At 35.9% G+C, this 19,647-nt stretch overlaps 2 protein-coding genes across 2 annotated transcripts in view; both read right to left on the bottom strand.

Moving 5' to 3' along the window:
- Window positions 1-4,026: 4,026 nt before the first annotated feature.
- Window positions 4,027-14,911, bottom strand: epas1a (endothelial PAS domain protein 1a). Its single transcript, XM_059324304.1, has 9 exons — window positions 14,548-14,911; window positions 12,014-12,180; window positions 9,489-9,742; window positions 8,526-8,610; window positions 8,304-8,404; window positions 6,748-6,911; window positions 5,976-6,082; window positions 5,715-5,883; window positions 4,027-5,171 (listed from the first exon to the last, which is right to left on the bottom strand). Exons 1-9 carry the CDS (start codon window positions 14,571-14,573, stop codon window positions 5,108-5,110), a joined length of 1,137 nt encoding a protein of 378 aa, XP_059180287.1. The 5' UTR covers window positions 14,574-14,911; the 3' UTR covers window positions 4,027-5,107.
- Window positions 14,912-15,041: 130 nt separating this feature from the next.
- prkcea (protein kinase C, epsilon a) overlaps window positions 15,042-19,647 on the bottom strand; it is a 45,026-nt gene continuing 40,420 nt past the window's right edge. The window contains exons 14-15 of the mRNA XM_059324303.1: window positions 18,215-18,361; window positions 15,042-16,915 (exon numbers count right to left, since the gene is read on the bottom strand). Coding sequence (XP_059180286.1) covers window positions 16,766-16,915; window positions 18,215-18,361 — 297 coding nt within the window. The 3' untranslated portion in view covers window positions 15,042-16,765. The remainder of the gene's footprint in view (window positions 16,916-18,214; window positions 18,362-19,647) is intronic.

Below are 19,647 nucleotides of genomic sequence, written 5' to 3'. Positions count from 1 at the left end.
ATATATTATTATACTGTTATATTATAGTATTCAGAATCAGCCCTATCTTGACAACATTAAAGTGCGGCTCTCATATGTGCATCAATAATAACAATAACAACAACAACAACAATAATAATAATAATAATAATAATAATAATAATATATTTGGAATATATAAAACAATCTGAGTGGATCCATTCTGCATGACGAGTACTTTTACTTTTGAAACTTTTATTTAGATTTTGATGCTGATACTTTTGTACTTCTACTTCAGTAAGTTTTGAATGCAGGACTTTTACTTGGTGGAGTCATTCTGCAGTGTGTAATTAGTACTTTTACTGAAGTAAGAGATCTGAAAACTTGTTCCACCACTGTAGTTACGAAACAAACGAGCAATATATAAGCTACAAGTAGGATGGATGATCCGGTGTATTTATTTATTATTTAGCCTGAGTGTATCATCACCTGAAACTAAGAATTGTTGTGTATATGTTAGTTTAGAATGCGTCTTTGATATCTACATAGTGCAAAGCTGTATACTTACAGCATGCTACATAATAAATCAGTATAAACTGCATACTGTTTACTAAATGAACGATTAAAGACTGTTCACACTGAAATATGCACCATGTGACTGCACATGACAGACAGCCCTGATCTGGTAGTACCTGACCCGGCCACAGTGGTCAGAGGCTCTCACATCCAAGCTTTGCTGCAAATTTCTGAACAGGATGTTCAATCCATTTCAAATTTATTCACAAAGCACTTTAAAACAACCACAGAGGTGCCGACCAAAGTGCTGTACAGAGAGATAAACATCTCAAGGACAGCACACACCCACAAAACCAACTGTTCACACTTCTACCGTCAGGAAGACGCTACAGAAGCAAACAGCTTCAATCCACAAGCTCCACACCCTGAACTCCAATTGACCTTTTGAACAATATTGCACTTTATTTTATTGCTCAGGTACATCACTGTTATTATTAATTTTATATTACTTTATTCTATAATTTTATCTTATATTGTCTAATGCTTAATGTTCCCCAGACAAATACTGAATTTGGAAAACTGCTTTCAGTTTTTCTGCTGCACCTACCTGGAACATCTTACAACATGCACCCAAACTCAACGCAATTATAACTATGGGCCAGTTTAAAACTATGATAACCAATAACTCTGCCTCTCACTGTAACTGTTTTTAATGTTTTTCAAGTGTTTTGTCCGTTTTTGTTTGTTCTTTCATTATGTTTTCTTCTGTGTTCTTGTCATCATTGTAAATGAGGGGTTGCCCTCAATGATTCCTTGAGAAAAAAGTAAAGGATAAATGAAAATAAAATGAAATAATTACTGTATTGAATTGTAATGCTTTGTGTTTTTAAAATGTTAAATAAACACATCTTATCTTATCTTAAATAAACAACACAATAACATAACATTACATTTTTTTTATTTTTTTATTTTGTAGATTAATTACAGACTTTCCCACAACAATTTTTAGCTTTGGTCATTTAAATAGTATTTTACTTATTTATTTTTCTTGTCTATTATCTGTATTTTGAATTTGTATTTCTATATTGTACTTGTCGTCATTGTAAATGAGGGAAACCTCGGTGCCTTACAAGTTTAAATAAAGTGTTATAAAATACACAAAAAATCAAGAAGGTTTTAAGAAGAGTTTTAAAATGAGGCAATGAAGAGGCCTGTCTGGGATATTTGTGTAAACTGGCCACTCTAAATTGTTACTTTCTCGCCTGAAGAAAATATTTTAAAAGACCTATTAACCGTGTTTAGCCTGGATGAAAATCTGAGACATATCCTACATTGTGACTGTTTGTGGGACAGTCCTTTGTCAAGAATATTTCTTTATTAAATATGTCATATACCACGTATATATTTAATTATATGTAATCATTGATGTACACCACTACATGCAACAACCTATTTAACATATTTAAGATGCTAAAATATATTTTCTCCAATGTGCAATATCTGTAAAAATGCAAAATACTTTCAGGAAAACAAACACACACAAAAAATATATATTAATAATGCCAAACAGCAGAAATGTATGTAAATAATGTATATAATGTATATGTCTTATGTTTTATATTCTTTTTTCTGTCTATGATGTCTATGATCTGTCTATATCTATGTGTCTGTATCTTGAGCTGCTGTGACAACCAAATTTCTCCACTGTGGGATAAATAAAGCCATATCTTATCTTATTTTACCTTATAGTGTAGGTCGCTTTGCTGGAGATCCTGACTGCATGTGGAGGTTTCACTGATCACAGTTAAACACTAGGTGGAGCCAGAGTCTTTCCCTACATGCTGTGCTGTGACTGCATCAGTGAGGAGAGAAAACAAAACCATCTGACTCCAACAGCTTTCAAACTGAGCAAAATAAATATAATATATATAAATATCTAGAAATCACATAAATGTTTAAATATGAGCTACAGAAGTGGCATCTGGGAACTTTAATAATCCACAACTTTTTAAAAGTCTCTCCCAAATTACAAAAATATATATTCTTGCTAAGTGATATTGCCATGAAGATAGATTTGGGTATATTTTCCCCATTTCATCAGAACTATTTTCAGCCACAGAAGCAGTTCCTAATAAAACAGTTGATTGTGAGGTATATATCAAATTCACTGTATTGGAGTACGAACAAAAATAAGATCTTTCAAAATCTGTGGCTAGATGCCAGAATATGTGACTGAGTTAAAATGTTTATTGTAATTCTTTTGATCCCTTAATAAAAATAACTATTCATTTCTATAGTAACTTCAATCAATATACACCTGCTATCATCTACAAAATGTCACTCAAACAGACACATGGCAACTAGGAAGAGACTCACAATGACCAAAGAGAAACACACAAAAAAAACTACAAAGACAGACAAAAAGACTACAAAGAGGATCACAACTATGAAAAGCTGCAAAACGACCACAAAGAAACAACTACAAACAGGCAAAACAACTATTGTGTCTTAACCCGTGTAGTCTTAACATTCTCCATACCTTGTCCTTCAAAAATAACCCACTGTTATCAAATCTCTAAAGTAAAGCAGTTTTATTGAATTACAAACCCTGTTATCTTATTTTCCATGAAGAAATATCCTCTCATGCATCAATAACTTTGTGAATATCAGAGTTTTCCATCTTAACAGTTCGGAAAAACTGAAGTGAAACAATGACAAACTTGAACTTCTTTGGCGTTAAAGTTATATTGTCTTATATACAGTACAATACGGAAATGGCTCCAAATACTTGTCTTCTCCCATATTTTTTGAATCATTGCCCCCAACCACAAGGTGTGTAATCAACAGTAAGTAAGATAAAACCTTTAAATTACATCTTGAAAAAAGATCGTTTAGGTTGTTTTTTTTCTGCTGTTCAACATAGTGGCAGGTCAATTTTGACCCTTAAGACAACACAAGGGTTAAGGTGGTGGAGTCCTTTGGTAGGTCTATTAGTTATCAGGTTAACATTATCTAGAGTCATGGAACAAATTATTAGACCATTGTTTTCTTCAATTTCTTGTTCATTACAATGCCTGGTACAACTAAAGTTACATTTGTTTGGACAAAGAATAATGATAACAACAAAAATAGCTCGTAAGAGTTTAATTTAAGAGCTGATATCTAGCCATTTTCCATGGTTTTCTTGATAATAGCCAAAATCATTAACAAAAAAACACGTAAAACAGCTAAATATCAGCTCTTAAATTAATCTCTTATGAGCTATTTTTTTTTGTTATCATTATATTTGTCCAAACAAATGTACCTTTTACCAGGCATTAATTGAATGGTCTGATATTTTTTCCCATGACTGTAGCTACGGAGATGTGAGAGAACAGATTGTATCTGATAACGGTTGCTAACATCAGCCCTAATAACAGACACTTACTGATACGAATGAGTCTTCAAATGATAAACAAAGTTTGATGTTGTGGTGACAGGAAACGATACACAAACACTTTTTTAAATTTAATTTTTAATATTTAAACTTAAAACATAAAGTAAACACAGACAAGTTATTAAAGTCATCATGTCCCAAGCCATGAGTCTTTAACTTAACTCAACTTGTTTATTTCCTATCAAAATAGTGACCTGGATCAACTCAAGTCCAAGTCAGAATGACTCGAGTCCACATCTCAAACATCGTTCTTCAGCCTGTGAAGCCTGTTTGTGCAACTATCTCAGTTTCTAAAATGTTGCACTTGAAGAAGTTTATTCTTATTAATTGTATGTACTTGCATGGTTCTTGTATCTTCATGGTTGAAACACACTATTTGGCAGATAAAAAAGCATCAGTTATTTAAATGTAAAGTCATGTAATGTAATGGATTCACCTTTTTTTTAAAGCTGAACTGAAACAGCCTGTTGTTTGTGTGCATGTGTCAGTATCAGTGTGTGTGTGTGTGTGTGTGTGTGTGTGTGTGTGTGTGTGTGTGTGTGTGTGTGTGAATTTGGAAGCTGAGAGGTAAAAAGTTGACAAAGTTCTCATGGGAACTTTCATATCGAGCGTCTCTATTCAGGAAGCTGTGGCTTTGACTTGCGTCTGCTCACATCTCCTCATCAGCACAATGCATATCTCTCTATATATACTCTGTGTGTGTGTGTGTGTGTGTGTGTCTGTGACAGTCAAATGTCAGCCCACGTGTCAGGTGGCCCAGAAGGCAACCCCACAGGAAGCACGGTCAGGCCCAGAGAGGTCAGGAAAAAGTCAAACTGCCTGCTTCCGTCGACAGATTTCAACTCTCACTCCGCCCCGTCAACTGTCTGTCAACCACAGTCTACACCCAAAGCTTTCAGTTTTCTTTTAAGGAAGAAAGAAGTTGTGCTATTGCAACCATTATGCAAAACATAAGCTTAGTTATCAGCCTGAACTATCCAAACTTATCTGGTGCTACAACATTTCCGACAGTTCAAACTTTGAAGCTTTATCACAAGATACAGAAACATTTTACAAAAACACTGAAAATTATTTTGAACTAGAAAGTTTAATAAAAGTTAGATTAATGAAAAGAACTCCCAAGAATTCACAGACAGAGATAGATAAGATTGTTTCTTGGAGGATGATGTGGTTTTTTTTCTTCTTCAGACTCAAGTTTCAGCTCAAATATCTGTCGGCAGTCTGGCCCAAAGAGAGCAACAGGGACGGTTTCTCCACTCCACTGTGAGACACAGAAATACAGGATTAAAGCATAGTACTCTGACACCTGCCACAACCTTTATTGGTTAGTTAGGGTAGAAATAATAATTTTAATGTGTACAAATCTCCAACTTTACCTCTAGATACTCAACCAGCCTGAGGAAGGATCATTTTATTGCTTCTTAAATCAGCACAAACAGTTTTCAGTGTGCTAACATAATGCTCAGGTGTTTTAATGATCAATCAGCCTTTCAACACTATAAATGTAGATTAACACAATGTGCCACTGGAACACAGGAGTGATGGTTGCAGACAATATATAATAGATATTTTATTGAAAAAAATCAGCTGTTTCCAGCTTTAATGGTCATTTACAATATTAACAATGTCTAGACTGCATGTCTGAAATCAGGACATTTCTTAGTGACCCCAAGCTTTTGAGCAGTAGTGTACATTAATGCATTGTGAAAGCAAACCAGACTAAATACAAAACTAAATCAAAAGTAAACCAAAAAAAGTAACCAAACCCTCCCTTTAAGCCTTTCACACACACATGCAGACACACCTGAGGACGTAGGTAACACAGAGGATGCAGAGCGGGTGGTGGGCGCCGGGCCTGGACTTGGAGGGTCGGACGCTTGGGATGACGGCGCTGTGACTCTCCACCCAGACGTAACCTCCACCTCGCACCAGCATCCTGTACTGACCGCTGACGGACTGACTCTTACAGCACACTGCAGAGAGACAGAGGAGGTGAATTACACACTTGTGTAAGGTGTGTGTGTGTGCGTGTGTGTGTGTGTGTGTGTGTGTGCATCATACTTACAGTTGAGATGATTTTTGGTCAAACATTGTGTGTCCAGGGTGTGACAGAGATCATAGATGGAACGGCCCAGCAGCTCCTCAGTGCTGTAACCTAAAAGTGGAGTAATTCTGCAAAAAACACAAACATTCACAGGTGCATCTAAGTAAATTTGAATATCATAGAAAAGTTTATGTATGTCAATAATTCAATTCAAAAAGTGGAGATAGCACATTATACAGGGCCATTACACACAGAATGAAACATTTTAATGTCTTAATTCATTTAATTTCTTCAAATTATAATGGTTTACATTTAATGAAGATGTAATATTCAGTGTCTCAAAATGTTAATATTACAAAAGACCAATTTAAAAAAAAAAAGTTAAATATGGAAATGTTAGCCTATAAAAAGTATGTCCATCTATATGCACTCAATACTTGGTTGGGGCTATTTGACTTGAACTACTTGAAATGGACTTTTCCATCATATTCTAATGTATTGAGATGCACCTGTAATCCACAAAAAATGCCTGTTAACCCTTGCTGTCTTCTCTTAATACATTCTGCCACTTAAGACATGTTTAACATGCCATGTTGGTATCATTTTTTTTAGCACAACTTCACCTATATGAACTGATAATTCTTTTTTTCAACACACTGAAGTTGTTAAAATTACTTCCCAACAATCTGCGGAGCGTGTGAATGCTCCATCGGCCCTGGCAGAGGTCTGCCTGTTTAAATAAATAGAAAGTGGCATCTGCATGTGTGCTGCCAGGTTTGTGTGTATAAATCACCTCTGGTCGCAGTATGTGAACTTCATGTCCATGCTGTGCTGGCTGGTGAAGGTGTGTGTGCTGAGGAGTGTGTGTGAGAGGGGCAGAGGCTGGCAGGTCAGCAGCAGACAGGAAACTGAAGACGGGGTGACACACACCTTCGCTCGGCCCTGACAGTGGAGAACCTGAAACCACAGATTAGAGAAGAGAAGATTCTGGTGCAATCCACTCCTTATTTAAATTTATCAGTTTTTATTAGTTAATGGACAGAAAAAAGACACATCCCATGACCTGAAAGCAGAAAAAAACTTGCTTTTCCTGCCCCTTAATCCAAACATAAATCATCAATAGAAATAGATGAAAATCACTATCAACAAAGGAGACAGATTATCTGACAACTTCTCATAGTCTAATTATTCTTCCTTTATTCATACAGTGCTTACATATGTATTAGACCAGCAGTTTAGGCCACAGCTGTCTAAATTAACAGCTTTCGTAATTAACTAAATATTTTTCTTTTTCTTACATTTTGTCTTTATTTGGAATCACATTTCAATTGCACCACACAGTAGTCATCACCATTATGATAATTGGCATTGTGATCCATATTTGAAGATTTGTATCTAGTAATTTACAGAAACGAACAGAACTTGGGCGTGTTTCCATCTACAGCAAGTATTAAAACAGATCAAAAATAAAAAATTAAAGTTACATAATTTTAAACAAAAGAAGGGCGTTTCGGGGCAATCTCCACTTGTCCCAGATTTCCTCAAATTTGGCTTTCTAAAGCCTCACAGAGAAAGTGATTTTTTCCATTACAAAAATTTCGTAGATGATGTCATACCTCTAGTCTATAAATGGGCTGTCTGGCTTAAGCCATTTCCTTGTTATAGCTTTTTTAGCAGCTACACTCAGTATGCTAAAAAGGTATTTTGTGTTTTTATCTGAGGATGTAGAGTGCAAAAGCCCAAAAAGGAATTCATCCCAATTAAAAGCAATGTTTGTCCCAAATATTGTCACAAATGCTATGTAGATCTTATGCCAGAAAGCATTTACATTTGGACAAACCCAGAACAAGTGATAATGATTTGCCTCCTGGGAGCCACACCAAAATCATTTTTTATGTTTCTGTAATGGTTAATACAGCACTTTAACACAAATTATATTTTATTATTATTAATAATATATATTATATTATATATATTATTATAATTATTATTGAATTTTCACTGAAAATTCAATGTTTTACAAAAAACTACACATTATTATTTCTTGATTAAGATGTCAAATTACAGTTATTTACTTGCATTCCTGAAAAATTAATTTTAGTGGTTGAATGTTATGCTTTTAAGATTAATCTGGCTATAAAAGGTGATTTCAGTTTGTTATTTGCTAAATGAATAATAATAAAATTTTAGCTTTAAACAAGCTTTTGAAAGATTTCTAAAATATTTGTTTTCTCCTTTTTATGACAGGTGGTCTAATGAATGTGTTAAGCTCTTTGCATGAATGTATTTATATATTATCAGAAAGTGTTTGCTGTTTCACGATGTCGTGTGGTAATGTTTCTCACAAACCTTCCACGTCGCTGACTTGAGGTTGGCGCTTCTTCCTCTGTGTGTCAGAGCGCTTTTTATCCTCATGACAAAGTCCCTCTTTGCACCGCACCAAACTTCCTCTAAAAAAACAAACAATTTAATCAATAAACTGCAGGGATGATTTATTAAAATAGACAACACACAACTATGTAATATATACAACTGAAACTGAACAGAGATTCTTGGTGCATGAATACACACCTGCTGTTAGACGTAGATTGTTTCTGATTTCTTCATGGTCACACGGGTGGGTAAACTCAAAAATATTGTGTCCCATCAGCTCAGTCTGTCAGACAACATAAAGCACATCAGTTACAAATCCTGCATCCTAAATGCAGCAGTGGAAGAAGTATTCACATCCTTTACTTAAATCAAATCAAATCAAACTTTATTTATATAGCGCTTTTCATACATATAAATGCAACTCAAAGTGCTTTACTTAAGTAAAAAATACTAATCCCACACTGCGAAAATGTCACCTAAGTAAATGTTTGTACGTATAATCAAAATTATTTGATCATATGTCAAGTATTTAACAAATGACCAACTGTTTTGTGATCGATTTCAGTATTTTTTTAAAGAAAAAATTCTCCGATTCCAGATTCTGAAATGTGAATATTTAAGATATAAAGTCATGGAAAAAATGATTAGATAATTGTTTTCTTCAATATCTTTTTAATTTTAATGCCTGGTACAACTAAAGGTATATTTGTTTGGACAAATAATAAATTGATAATAACCAAAATCATTATCAAGAAAACCATGGAAAATGGCTAGATATCAGCTCTTAAATTAAACTCTTATGAGCTATTTTTGTTGTTATCATTATATTTGTCCTAAAAACCAAGCATTAAAATGAACAAGAAATTGAAGGAAAACAAGGGCGGTCTAATACTTTTTTGCCATGACTGTATATTTGAGATTAAACTGAATATCTTTAAGTTTTGGGGGAAAAAAGAGACATTTTAAGCTGTCATCTTGGACTTTGCAACACACAACTAATCAATTATTAGAGAGAATAATTGACAAATTAAGGGACAATGAAAAAACCCTAATAACCAGGAAAATGTAAAAAAAAAGAAAAAGAAAAAAAAAACAGGACGACGCTGTGTGTGTGTGTGTGTGTGTGTGTGTGTGTGTGCGTGTGCGTGTGCGTGTGTGTACCTGTGTTAAGCCCATGTACTTGCTGACGTTGTCTGACAGGTAGATCATGTCTCCGTCAGTGGACAGAACAATCAGAAATCCCTCCAGGATCTTCAGGTACATGTTAGTCTCCTCTAACTCGCCATCCTCCGTCCTCTTCTCCTCCTCGTCACGTCCTCCATCACGGTGGCGCCGGTCCCCGCCGCTGTCCATCAGCTGTCCACATTTCACTGTTTGACTGGACTCTGCTTTGGTCCCAAACTTCCCTGAAAAAGCTTGAGAAAGGAATGATTTTTTAATTGATTGTTTTGTCTGAAAATCTGCAAAAATAGCATAATAGTAGTTCATTTGTTGGGAAACTATTTACTGTATCCTGTATTTTCAGTGGGTTCAGTATTTATGAACAAAGAAAGTTTAAGCCTGAAAACAGAGCTGGAATACTGGATTCAAGGAACTTGTACTTTACTTTACTTTATTTCCATTTTGTGCTACTTTACATTTCTACTCCACCACATTTCAGAGGCAAATATTGTACTTTTTTCTCCAGCTTTAGATACTTCCCTTCCCTTCCCGTCTAGTGAAAGAGATATATCTCCGCATGTGTTAAACTGAAGGATGAATTGCTCCTTTATGTGTCATGACAATTTTTCTAATTATTAAGCTAATTAAACAATTTTAATCCCTCTTGGATCTGCTGGAAAATGCATCTCCACAAAGCTGGGGGCTGTTTTTTTTCCACCACTTTTTTAGAGAAACGTGGTTCAGAACTGATGAATTTATAGAATATGATACATTACTGTATATTAAATGACCAAGCAGTATATAAAAGAGTTAAAATGAGTACAATCTTAATAATATACAGCACTAAAACACATAATATGCATTATTGCATGAGTAATATTCACCAAAAACATCATATTCAATGATAAAAACACATTACTTTTCTAACTTTTAGGTGATTTTGCTGAGTCATAGTTTTAATAAAGAGAGATTTTGAAAATAGGACTTTACTCCCACCACTGTCTACCAACAGTGTGTGAATGTGTATGTGTTTGTGTGTGTGTGTCCCAGGTGTTATTATTCATGTTGTCGAGGACTTCCTCTGTCTAACACCTGCCTCAAACCCGCAAGTCTTGTGACTACAGCTGACCACAACAAACTGGGTTTGTTTTTTTTATTCCCTGAAGCACAAGATATCGTTCTGCAAAACAGTTCATTTACTCGTATGGTAATTGGATTTGGGCAGCGCTTAAGGCAGGTTATTGTGTACATATTGCATATATTTTTATTAATATCTTGAATGTAAATATTTTTGTTTATAAAATATGATAAGTGTGCAGATTTTATGGACACATGCTCTTAACTGCTATGCTAAAACTATTGTCTCTTTTTCTTTACATATAACCTTTTATTCAAATATTGCAACAATAAAAAAGCAGCAATATATCTATGTTTATCTATCTATTTTTTATGATATTGAAACATCTTTTTGGTTGTTAGATGTTTTCTATTTACGTAGAAGAAAGCTCCTCTGTGTGATATTTTACAGCTGTGAGAGGTTCAAGGACACCAGCGGCAAGGCAAACTAAAAACTCCCTAGCTTCCGTAAAGTTAGGCCGACAGGTCTGATATTTCACACAGGTGTGGTTGACAAGATGTAGAAAGTATGTGGTAAGATTCATAGTTCTGGTATAAATACTACCTCAATTACTGTTATTAAAATATAACCAGGGACCAAAAAACTTATTTTGAGCCGTGTTTGAAGTGATGCAGTTTAGGTTTAGGTTTTAGTCACATGTGAAACAAGAACATTTTCAGAAATTAAATGTTATCTTTACAATGCATGCATTTTGCTCTATTAGGTCTCAGGTTTTAAAGATTTCCATTTGAGCAGCTGGAATTAGAGTTGTATCGATCAGTCAAGTAATCGATTAATTGATCGACAGAAAAATAATCAACTATTTTCATATTTTCAGCATCTCAAATATGTATATTTCCTTCTTGTTTCTGTTTTAATGTCATATTAAACTGAATATTTACGGGTTTGGACGACCAAAACAAGACATTTAAAGATATGCATGCATGCATTTTGCTCTTTTAGGTCTCAGGTTTTAAAGATTTCCATTTGGGTATACCAAATATGTGAATTTCTTGCCTAAAAATGGTGGGTTTAAAGGGTAAACGTTGAAAAATAAAGCTATTATTACTATTTTCATATTTACAGCATCTCAAATATGTAGATTTTCTTCTCGTTTCTGTTTCATGTAATTTTAACTGAATATATTTGGGTTTGCATGAACTAAAAAAGACATTTAAAGATATGCATACATGCATTTTCTAAAGAATTCCATTTGTGTATATCGAACATGTGAATTCTTTCTTAAGAAGAGTTAAAGTGGGTAGAAAGGGTAAAAGTTGAAAAATAAAGCTATTATTATAACTATTTTCAGATCTACAGCATCTCAAATATATGTAGATATCCTCGTTGTCTCTGTTTTATGTCATATTGAATTGAATATTTTTGTGTGTGTGGTGACCGCTGGTACCTTTGAGCAGTGCGTGCATGCGTATGTAGCTGAGGGTGAGGCGAATGACTGAAGGCTTGTCCAGGTGATCTCGGACAGACTGCTGGAGCGGCAGGAGGCGAGACAAGTCCTCAAACACCTCGGACTCCACCCGCCGTCTCCGTCTGGCTGCCTCGCGGCTGATCGCTCTGCAGAGCACAGAGGGCAGGATAAAAACTCTCAAAAGTCATCTTAATCACATTTACATGGATTTTATGGAATGAAAATGACATTAAGTACAATAAAGACCTTTTTCCAGGGTCAAATTCAAGCACTTTTCAAGCATTTTCAAGCTGTTGTAATACTCATATTCATATACAGCACATACTGCTAAAATGGTTTACTGATTATTTCACTTCCTCATTACATTAATAATATGCTATAAATATTATAAACAATCAAAATTATGTTTTGTGACAGAATTGTTCTACAGAAGGGTGACACATTAGAAAAAAAAGTTCCATTTTTCGAAATGTGTCACCTGTTTCTAAGTAGACTTGGCATTCTACTATCTAACACCTAAATTTCAAGTTGTTCCACTTTTTAAACCTTGAAAACGCCGCATTAATCCAAGTGTTTTCAAGGATTTCCAGCACCCGTGGGAACCCTGTGTACTGAAAAACTTACAGGCTATTGTTTCAGTTTTCTGTGGAAATTTTAAGTAAAAAAAAACAACTTTTACCTCCCTCCAATAAATATCAGAAGGAAATACTGCACTTTTTACTTCCTTTTTACATTTTGTGTACTGCTAAGACTTGAAATGAAAAACAGCACTTTATCTCAAAAACTCTGAAAAACATGTTTCAGCTTGATGACACAATGACCTTTTGTAGAGAATTTCACAACATGTGGGGAAGTTAAATGAAGAATATTGATAGCACTTTTCTTTTTTTAATGCTAAAACCTTTTTTTACATTTACTTAGCTCACCAGTTACCAGCTTCTTCTTTTAATACATTTTTTACTTTAAGTAGTTAACTTATACCTTTTTTTTTTAGACACGTTCTGTCGTATAGTGTCTGTCAAGTAACACCCAACTACACTCCAAACGATGTGGAAATTTGCATAGATCTGACATCAAGTATGTCTTATTGTTATCCAAATATGACCAAGAACCACAAAAAAAAAACCCATTGTTTTGAGACACAAACATGCAGCAACTAGAAGCGTTTACCTTTTAAATGAAGCCCCACGTGCTTTTTAGCTTCACAGTTCCGTCTCGTATATGCTTTTCCATTTGGGTATCCAGTTGAACATTGTCCAGAAAGTTGGATGTTTAATTGTTTAGACTGTGAGATTTCTTAATATTTTTTTCTTTGGTGGTGGAACTTTTATCTTCTTTAGAAGATTTGAGAACCACTGATGAACAGATGAGGAAGTTCAGCAGTGCATTGTGGTCAAGATTCAAGTTATCTAGATGCCCAGCGTGGCCACAACACCATCTTTGGGCTCCCAACATCACCTCAGTTACAGGAAAAATTCAATTTACCTTTGAAAACCCAGCTGCCTTTTCTGTTAGTGTATTCAGCACATACTGCTAAAATGGTTTACTGATTATTTCACTTCCTTATCACATTAATATTGTGTTCTATATATATATTTCAGCTTGATGACACAATGACTTTTTGTAGAGAACTTCACAACATGTAGGGAAGTTAAATGACGAATATTGATAGTACTTTTCTTTTTTACTGCTAAAACCTTTATTTTTTACTTTTTATTTTATTTATTTTTTTAACTATATTCAGCTGCGTACTCATAGTACTATAAAGTTACCACAAACCTTGTTTTTTAATACACATTTTATAGCTGAGAGACGTTCAGGGCCACCAGCAGAACTAAAAACTCCCTAGCTCCCATAAAGTTAGGCCGACAGGTCTGATATTTCACACAGGTGTGGTTAACAAGATGTAGAAGGTATGTGGTAACTCCCATAGTTCTGGTTTAAATTATGTCATAGCTGTTGCTATTCAAATACACTGTGCACCAGAAAGACTTTTTTGACCCTTGTTTGAACTGATGTAGTTTAGGTTTAGGTTTTAGCCACATGTGAAACAAGCACATTTCCAGAAACTAGAAGATGTTACCTTTAAAATGCATACATGCCTTTTGGTCTTTAAGGTCTCAGGTTTAAAGATTTGCATTTGAGCGGCTGGAATTAGAGTTGCATCAATCAGTCAATTAATCAAATAGTCGATCGATAGAAAGATAATCAACTTTTTTCATATTTTCAGCATCTTAAATATGAAGATTTCCTTCTTGTTTCTGTTTCATGTCATATTAAACTGACCATTTTTGGGTTTGGACTAACAAAACAATACATTTGAATTTGAGAAACTGGAATGGATATTTTTCACTATTTTTTGACATTTAACAGACCAAATGATTAATGAATAAATAATCAGCAGATGAATTGATAATAAAGCAGCACAAGTCAGAATATATCTATTCCAAAATATATCAGACACTGTGAGGATGTTTATCAAAATGTCTCAAAGCAACAGCGTGCATCTTTACCTTCTCTTCTCCTTGTCGGCTGTCATCACATCCAACAGGCGTCTCTATCCGGTGTCATGGTGAACGTTGGCTCAGAACAAAAGAGATGGAGGCAGCAGGAGTTCACAGCGCAGCAGGAAATCTCCCCGCTACAATTTGCACCATCACAGGTAGTCTAATTAATCAGAGAGGCAATTAGTGGCGCCAAATGTCACAAGGCAAGCGGTCTCCCTGCAGCACAGATGACTCCAACAGAAAGTGTCTTTTCTCACCTCTGCATGTGCATCACCTAAAGGGCCTCCAAGACTGAGCACAGTGATAGGTCAGCTTCTCCTCCCCCTCCCTCTCCCCCTTCTCCTTCTCTCTCAACTCCCCCCCTCTTTGCTTCTCTCTTCTTCTCTCTCACAAACTTTTGCAGCATCCCACAGAACAGATCTGCTTCAGAAACAGCAGCCAGAAAATCGATTTTTTTTTTAAAAACGAGGAGGGAAAGAGGACACAGAGGAGTCTGGGAGTGATGTAGACAGCTCAGTGTTTTATTGGAATCAGACCAGACAGGACTAGCCTGGCTGTTGCACTACATTTTGGCACAGAGTAAGATAGTGTGACCAGGAACAGCCCTACCCCTGGGTGCACAAAGCTTCACTACACACCGACTCTACTGCACACAGAGCAACCAGCTCGCCTTCAGATCACTGTACAGTACACGCGACAACAGTCCTTCTCTGTGTGTGTGTGTGAATGTGTGTGTGTGTGTTTGTAAGAAAGAGAGTAAGAAGAAGAAGGGAGGAGGCGAAGGAGAGAGTCTGTATGTGCTGTTTTTTGTTTATGTGTGTGTTTGAAATGAGAGGTAATTCAGCTGCTGGTTTTCCACATTTCTTTTCGCCCCGGCTGTAACAGACCTATGAGAGTATAGTTATAGTATTTTACACAAAGGTTTCCTCCAGATACACTTTACAATAATAATAATAATAATAATAATAATTATAATAATAATAAAAAAAAGAAAGAGCATAAGAAAGAAAAGCCATTCTTGAAAAAAAGAAGCAAAAGTCAGAAAAGCAAGTGGTTTTGGCCGAGTGAGACAGCTGCTGGAGGCCGGAAAGGGGAATTGGTGCTTTGGAGGAGAGGGGAAGGAAAGAAGGAGGGGGGGCTGAAAACACTGATGGTAACTATCGAAACAGAAATGCTGAGGACGAAGAGTCACACACCACCAGGGAGAAAAAGAAAAATCAAGCATTCACACGTACGAAAATGTACATTCACGACAAAAAAAAAGAAATAAACGCCCACGGGCCAGCACATTCACGCCGGCGGGACAGACTCTGAAACTAGCAGATGGATGAAATAGCTGGAAATCGGGCTTTACACTGCTACACAGGCCGCCTGTAACACTCTGCTCCACATAATTAGTTCAATAGCCTGTAACTTGTATAAGCTCGACATTCACCGGTGATGAGAGCAAGATTTCAATCATACACAACGAAAAAAAAAAAACATTTTGAGGAGGAAAACAAGACAAAAATAACACATGAACATACAAATAAAATATATAGATAGTCAGGGTATTGCACAAAGGGTATTTGGCCCTAACTGGTCCACAATAAGGACAGTAATAACACAGGTAGGGTGCTTGTCCATGCTCCACGACTCTCCTTTACTAGCAGACGATACCAACACGATACAGCCACTCAACACAGGCTATTTACAGGCCTCTGCAGCCAGCACCCACTGTTCAGTCCTGGTGCTGGGGAGAGAAGCAGTGTGTGTGTGTGTGTGTGTGTGTGTGTGTGTGTGTGTTTTGGTTGTCTGAGCATGTGCAGTGACTGTGATTGTGCAAAAGTTGGGATTGTAGTGTGTATTTGTGTGTAAATCTGCGTTATAAGTGTGCAAATATGTGTATTTTGGTGTGTGTGTGTGTGTGTGTGTGAGCATGTGCAGGTGTGTATATTCATATTCATATTCATATTCATAGTCATAGTCATATTCATATTTATATTCATAATAAACCCAGGCAACAAGAACAACACAATGCAAGTAAAGAATATTCCAAAAAGTAACAACAACCAATAGCTTCAAAGTAAAGGAGTGACCGTGTGTGTGTGTATGTTCTGTAAAGGGATTTATGGTTCTACACATGTATCAGTGTCAGCAGTATGTGTGTGTTTGCCAGGTTTAGTGTTGTTGGATCTGTGTGTGTGTGTGTGTGTGTGTGTGTGTGTGTGTGTGTGTGTGTGTGTTAGGGCTGCGTCTCCTCGGGGGCGCAGTAGGAGAAGTCTTTGAACTCCTCCTGGTTGATCTGTCGGATGATGGCCTCGTCCGTGGGCGTCAACACGGGGTCCTCCTTGGTGAAGTCCTGGTCAAAGTTATTCACATCTCGCTTGGTTTTCTTCAGAGTCACATACACACAAACAAACAAACAAACAAACACACACAGAAGGAATTGGTGTCAGAGAAAGAAACTTCACGAGTGCTTTAAAAGTGACATTAGAGTGACACCTTCTGACCGCTGAGACTTACTGCCTCTTCTGTCAAGATAGAAACACACCTGTGTAAAACAATCAGTAACTTTTTATGGATCCTTTATGGGCTGGAAGAGTCAATAGCGTTTTCATTCATCCAAAGATACAATTTATGGCTTCAGTCATTGACTTAATATCTTAGTGTTTAGCTTAGTGTTTGATCTCAATTCAAACCTGATTTATTTTTTAGTTTGGATAAAAATTTTGTTTCACATTTATTCTCATTATTATCGACCCAAGATCTTCCTCAGTGTTTCGGTTCATTTAAAAAAAAAGAAAAAAAAGAAAGTTTGAAGATGAAGAGGTAAAAATGAAACACCAAGTACGGTTTACATTTTGTGCTACCTAGTCATTTGCAGGTGCCTTCATCATTTCTAGTGTTAATTCTAAATAAATAAAAAGATAAATTTGCTAAATAAATCTCAGGGGTCATAAGAGGACTTACACGATGGGAATGTATTTTTACTGATTATTAATCTTTATTTATTCTTCCTCTTTTGGAGTTTTCTCCTATTTTTGCTTTTGCATTTTATTGTGAAATACTGGATCATTTCTGCAGCCTGTTCCATCTGCAGTGTGTTGTTTTACTAAATAAAAGCAGTTGCACTATGGTGTACATTACTCAAGGTAAAATAGCTATGCAAGCCCGTAGTGTAATATATCATATGGTGTAAATCTTTAAATGTCCCAGAATTATACTCACTAATGGTAAAACAGCATTTTTTCTGCCACACAGCACTGCTTTTTCATAATTTTCTACCATTTTAATATCAAACCAGCATACTACGATGTGCTGCTGTTACAAGTGGCCGAAAAGCTAAAATGCTAAGATTAGCAGAAATATGATTCTAAGTAAAGTCAATGTAACCAACTGCTACTGTTCCCTCTTTTTGTCTGTCATTGGAAACATTTTGTGAGTAGATCTCGCCACAAGAGGACCTCGTTTTACTCTAAACTGAGTGTGTGTGCAGCTCGACACAACAACTTCTGAATGTGTGGAGAATAAAATCTGCACATTCTGCTTTTTAACAAATCTGGGATATTATTCAGCAAAAAAAACAACTAAATGGGATAAATTAATTATTACAAGTACATCTTGGTCACTTACGGTTGATAAAAAATGTACGTGCACTCATGTATGTGTGTGCAGCGTGTGTGTTTCTTACAATCCGGGGTTTAAAGGGTGGTTTGACTTTTCTCTGCTCCAGCAGCACCCAGTCGATCTCTCTGAAGAAGGCGTGGGTCTTGATGGCCTCCTCGCAGCCCTGGGTCACCACGCAGCCGAGCCGTTTGGCTGGGTTCTTGGTCATAAACTATGCATACAGAAAAAATAAAAACACAATTTGATTTCCAGTCATATTGTGTGCAATCAAAACCCCCTTTAAGACACTCAGTTGTGGTTTCATCCATAAAACGACAAGGACAGAAGCAGAACGAGGGGCTGAGCAAAAAGCATTTGAGTGCTAATAATAGAGCGGAGGCATTAATGGCTCTGTGGGACAAACAGAGAGGCGTAGTGGCGGAGGGATGAAGCAGGTCAGCAGAGTGCTGGTGTTATTTACTGTGTCTGAAAGCTGCGTCTCTTTTGTTCTGGTGTCTGTTCACTATCCTGAGAGCACTTTGTGGTTTTATGATCGCATTGTTATTACTTTAACCTCTTTCGACTGACTTTTTTTATTTTTATTATTCTCGGTATCGGAGCAAAGAGAGTCGTAACACCTCTGTGTTAAGTGCACTGTGAATGAGTTTCATTTGTCTGTGAGCAGCAGGAGCTGAGGACAGAAACATGAATGATAGTGCTGCAACAATAACAACAAGGGAACAAACGGCTGAAAATATTGAGTTTGATGTAGTTAAATCTTTTTGAAGTAAAGTTTTGGGGGGTCACAGACATTCAAGAAAAGAAAAACTGCCTGGGATTAGCATCAATTGGGCATTTATGTACATTAATGACTGCCCAAAGAACCCACTTTCATTCAGATATCTCGAGGTTAGAGTTCAGGGACCCCTTTGAAAATGTGCGTGTGAGTTTTTCCCTTGCTAAATATTTTGCCTGATTCCTTAAATCTTCTAGTTTCATATGATACTTTACAATATCTATGTCAACAGATTAACTGAGCCCACAACTGCCTCTGACATAAGCTAAATTGGCAGGGTGGAATGCGTAGTGGTTATAAAAATCACTGGGTATTTACTTACTAAAGATTGGATGCTTAACTCTTTAAAAGTGGAGCTTTATGGAAACTAAACTACTCCTTTGACACTTCATTTTTTATTTTTATATTGTTATATTTATATTATATATTGTTATTGTTACCTATTTGTTCATTGTCTTTCTTATATTATCCTATATTGTAATTGTTTTTGTAATTGGGATTAATAAAGTTATATCTTATCTTATCCGAAAATGTCAAAAAACAGCCACTTTTCAACTAAATTAGGCCCGTTATAACTGATTTTGCTCTCTTAATAATCAGAAAAAAATTTTGTTCTCTTAAGGAACAAAAAGTCAAATAAGTCATTCCAACACAGTATATTATCTGACCGGGACAAAATCAACTGAAGAAAAAATTTTAAAATGAATCTGTTTTTCATTTTG

This window comes from Centropristis striata, chromosome 21 (genome assembly GCF_030273125.1).
Source record: "Centropristis striata isolate RG_2023a ecotype Rhode Island chromosome 21, C.striata_1.0, whole genome shotgun sequence".
In the NCBI taxonomy this organism is placed as follows: Eukaryota; Metazoa; Chordata; class Actinopteri; order Perciformes; family Serranidae; genus Centropristis; species Centropristis striata.
The sequence above is the reverse complement of the archived record's forward strand: the minus strand, read 5'-3'. Positions and strand labels throughout refer to the sequence as shown.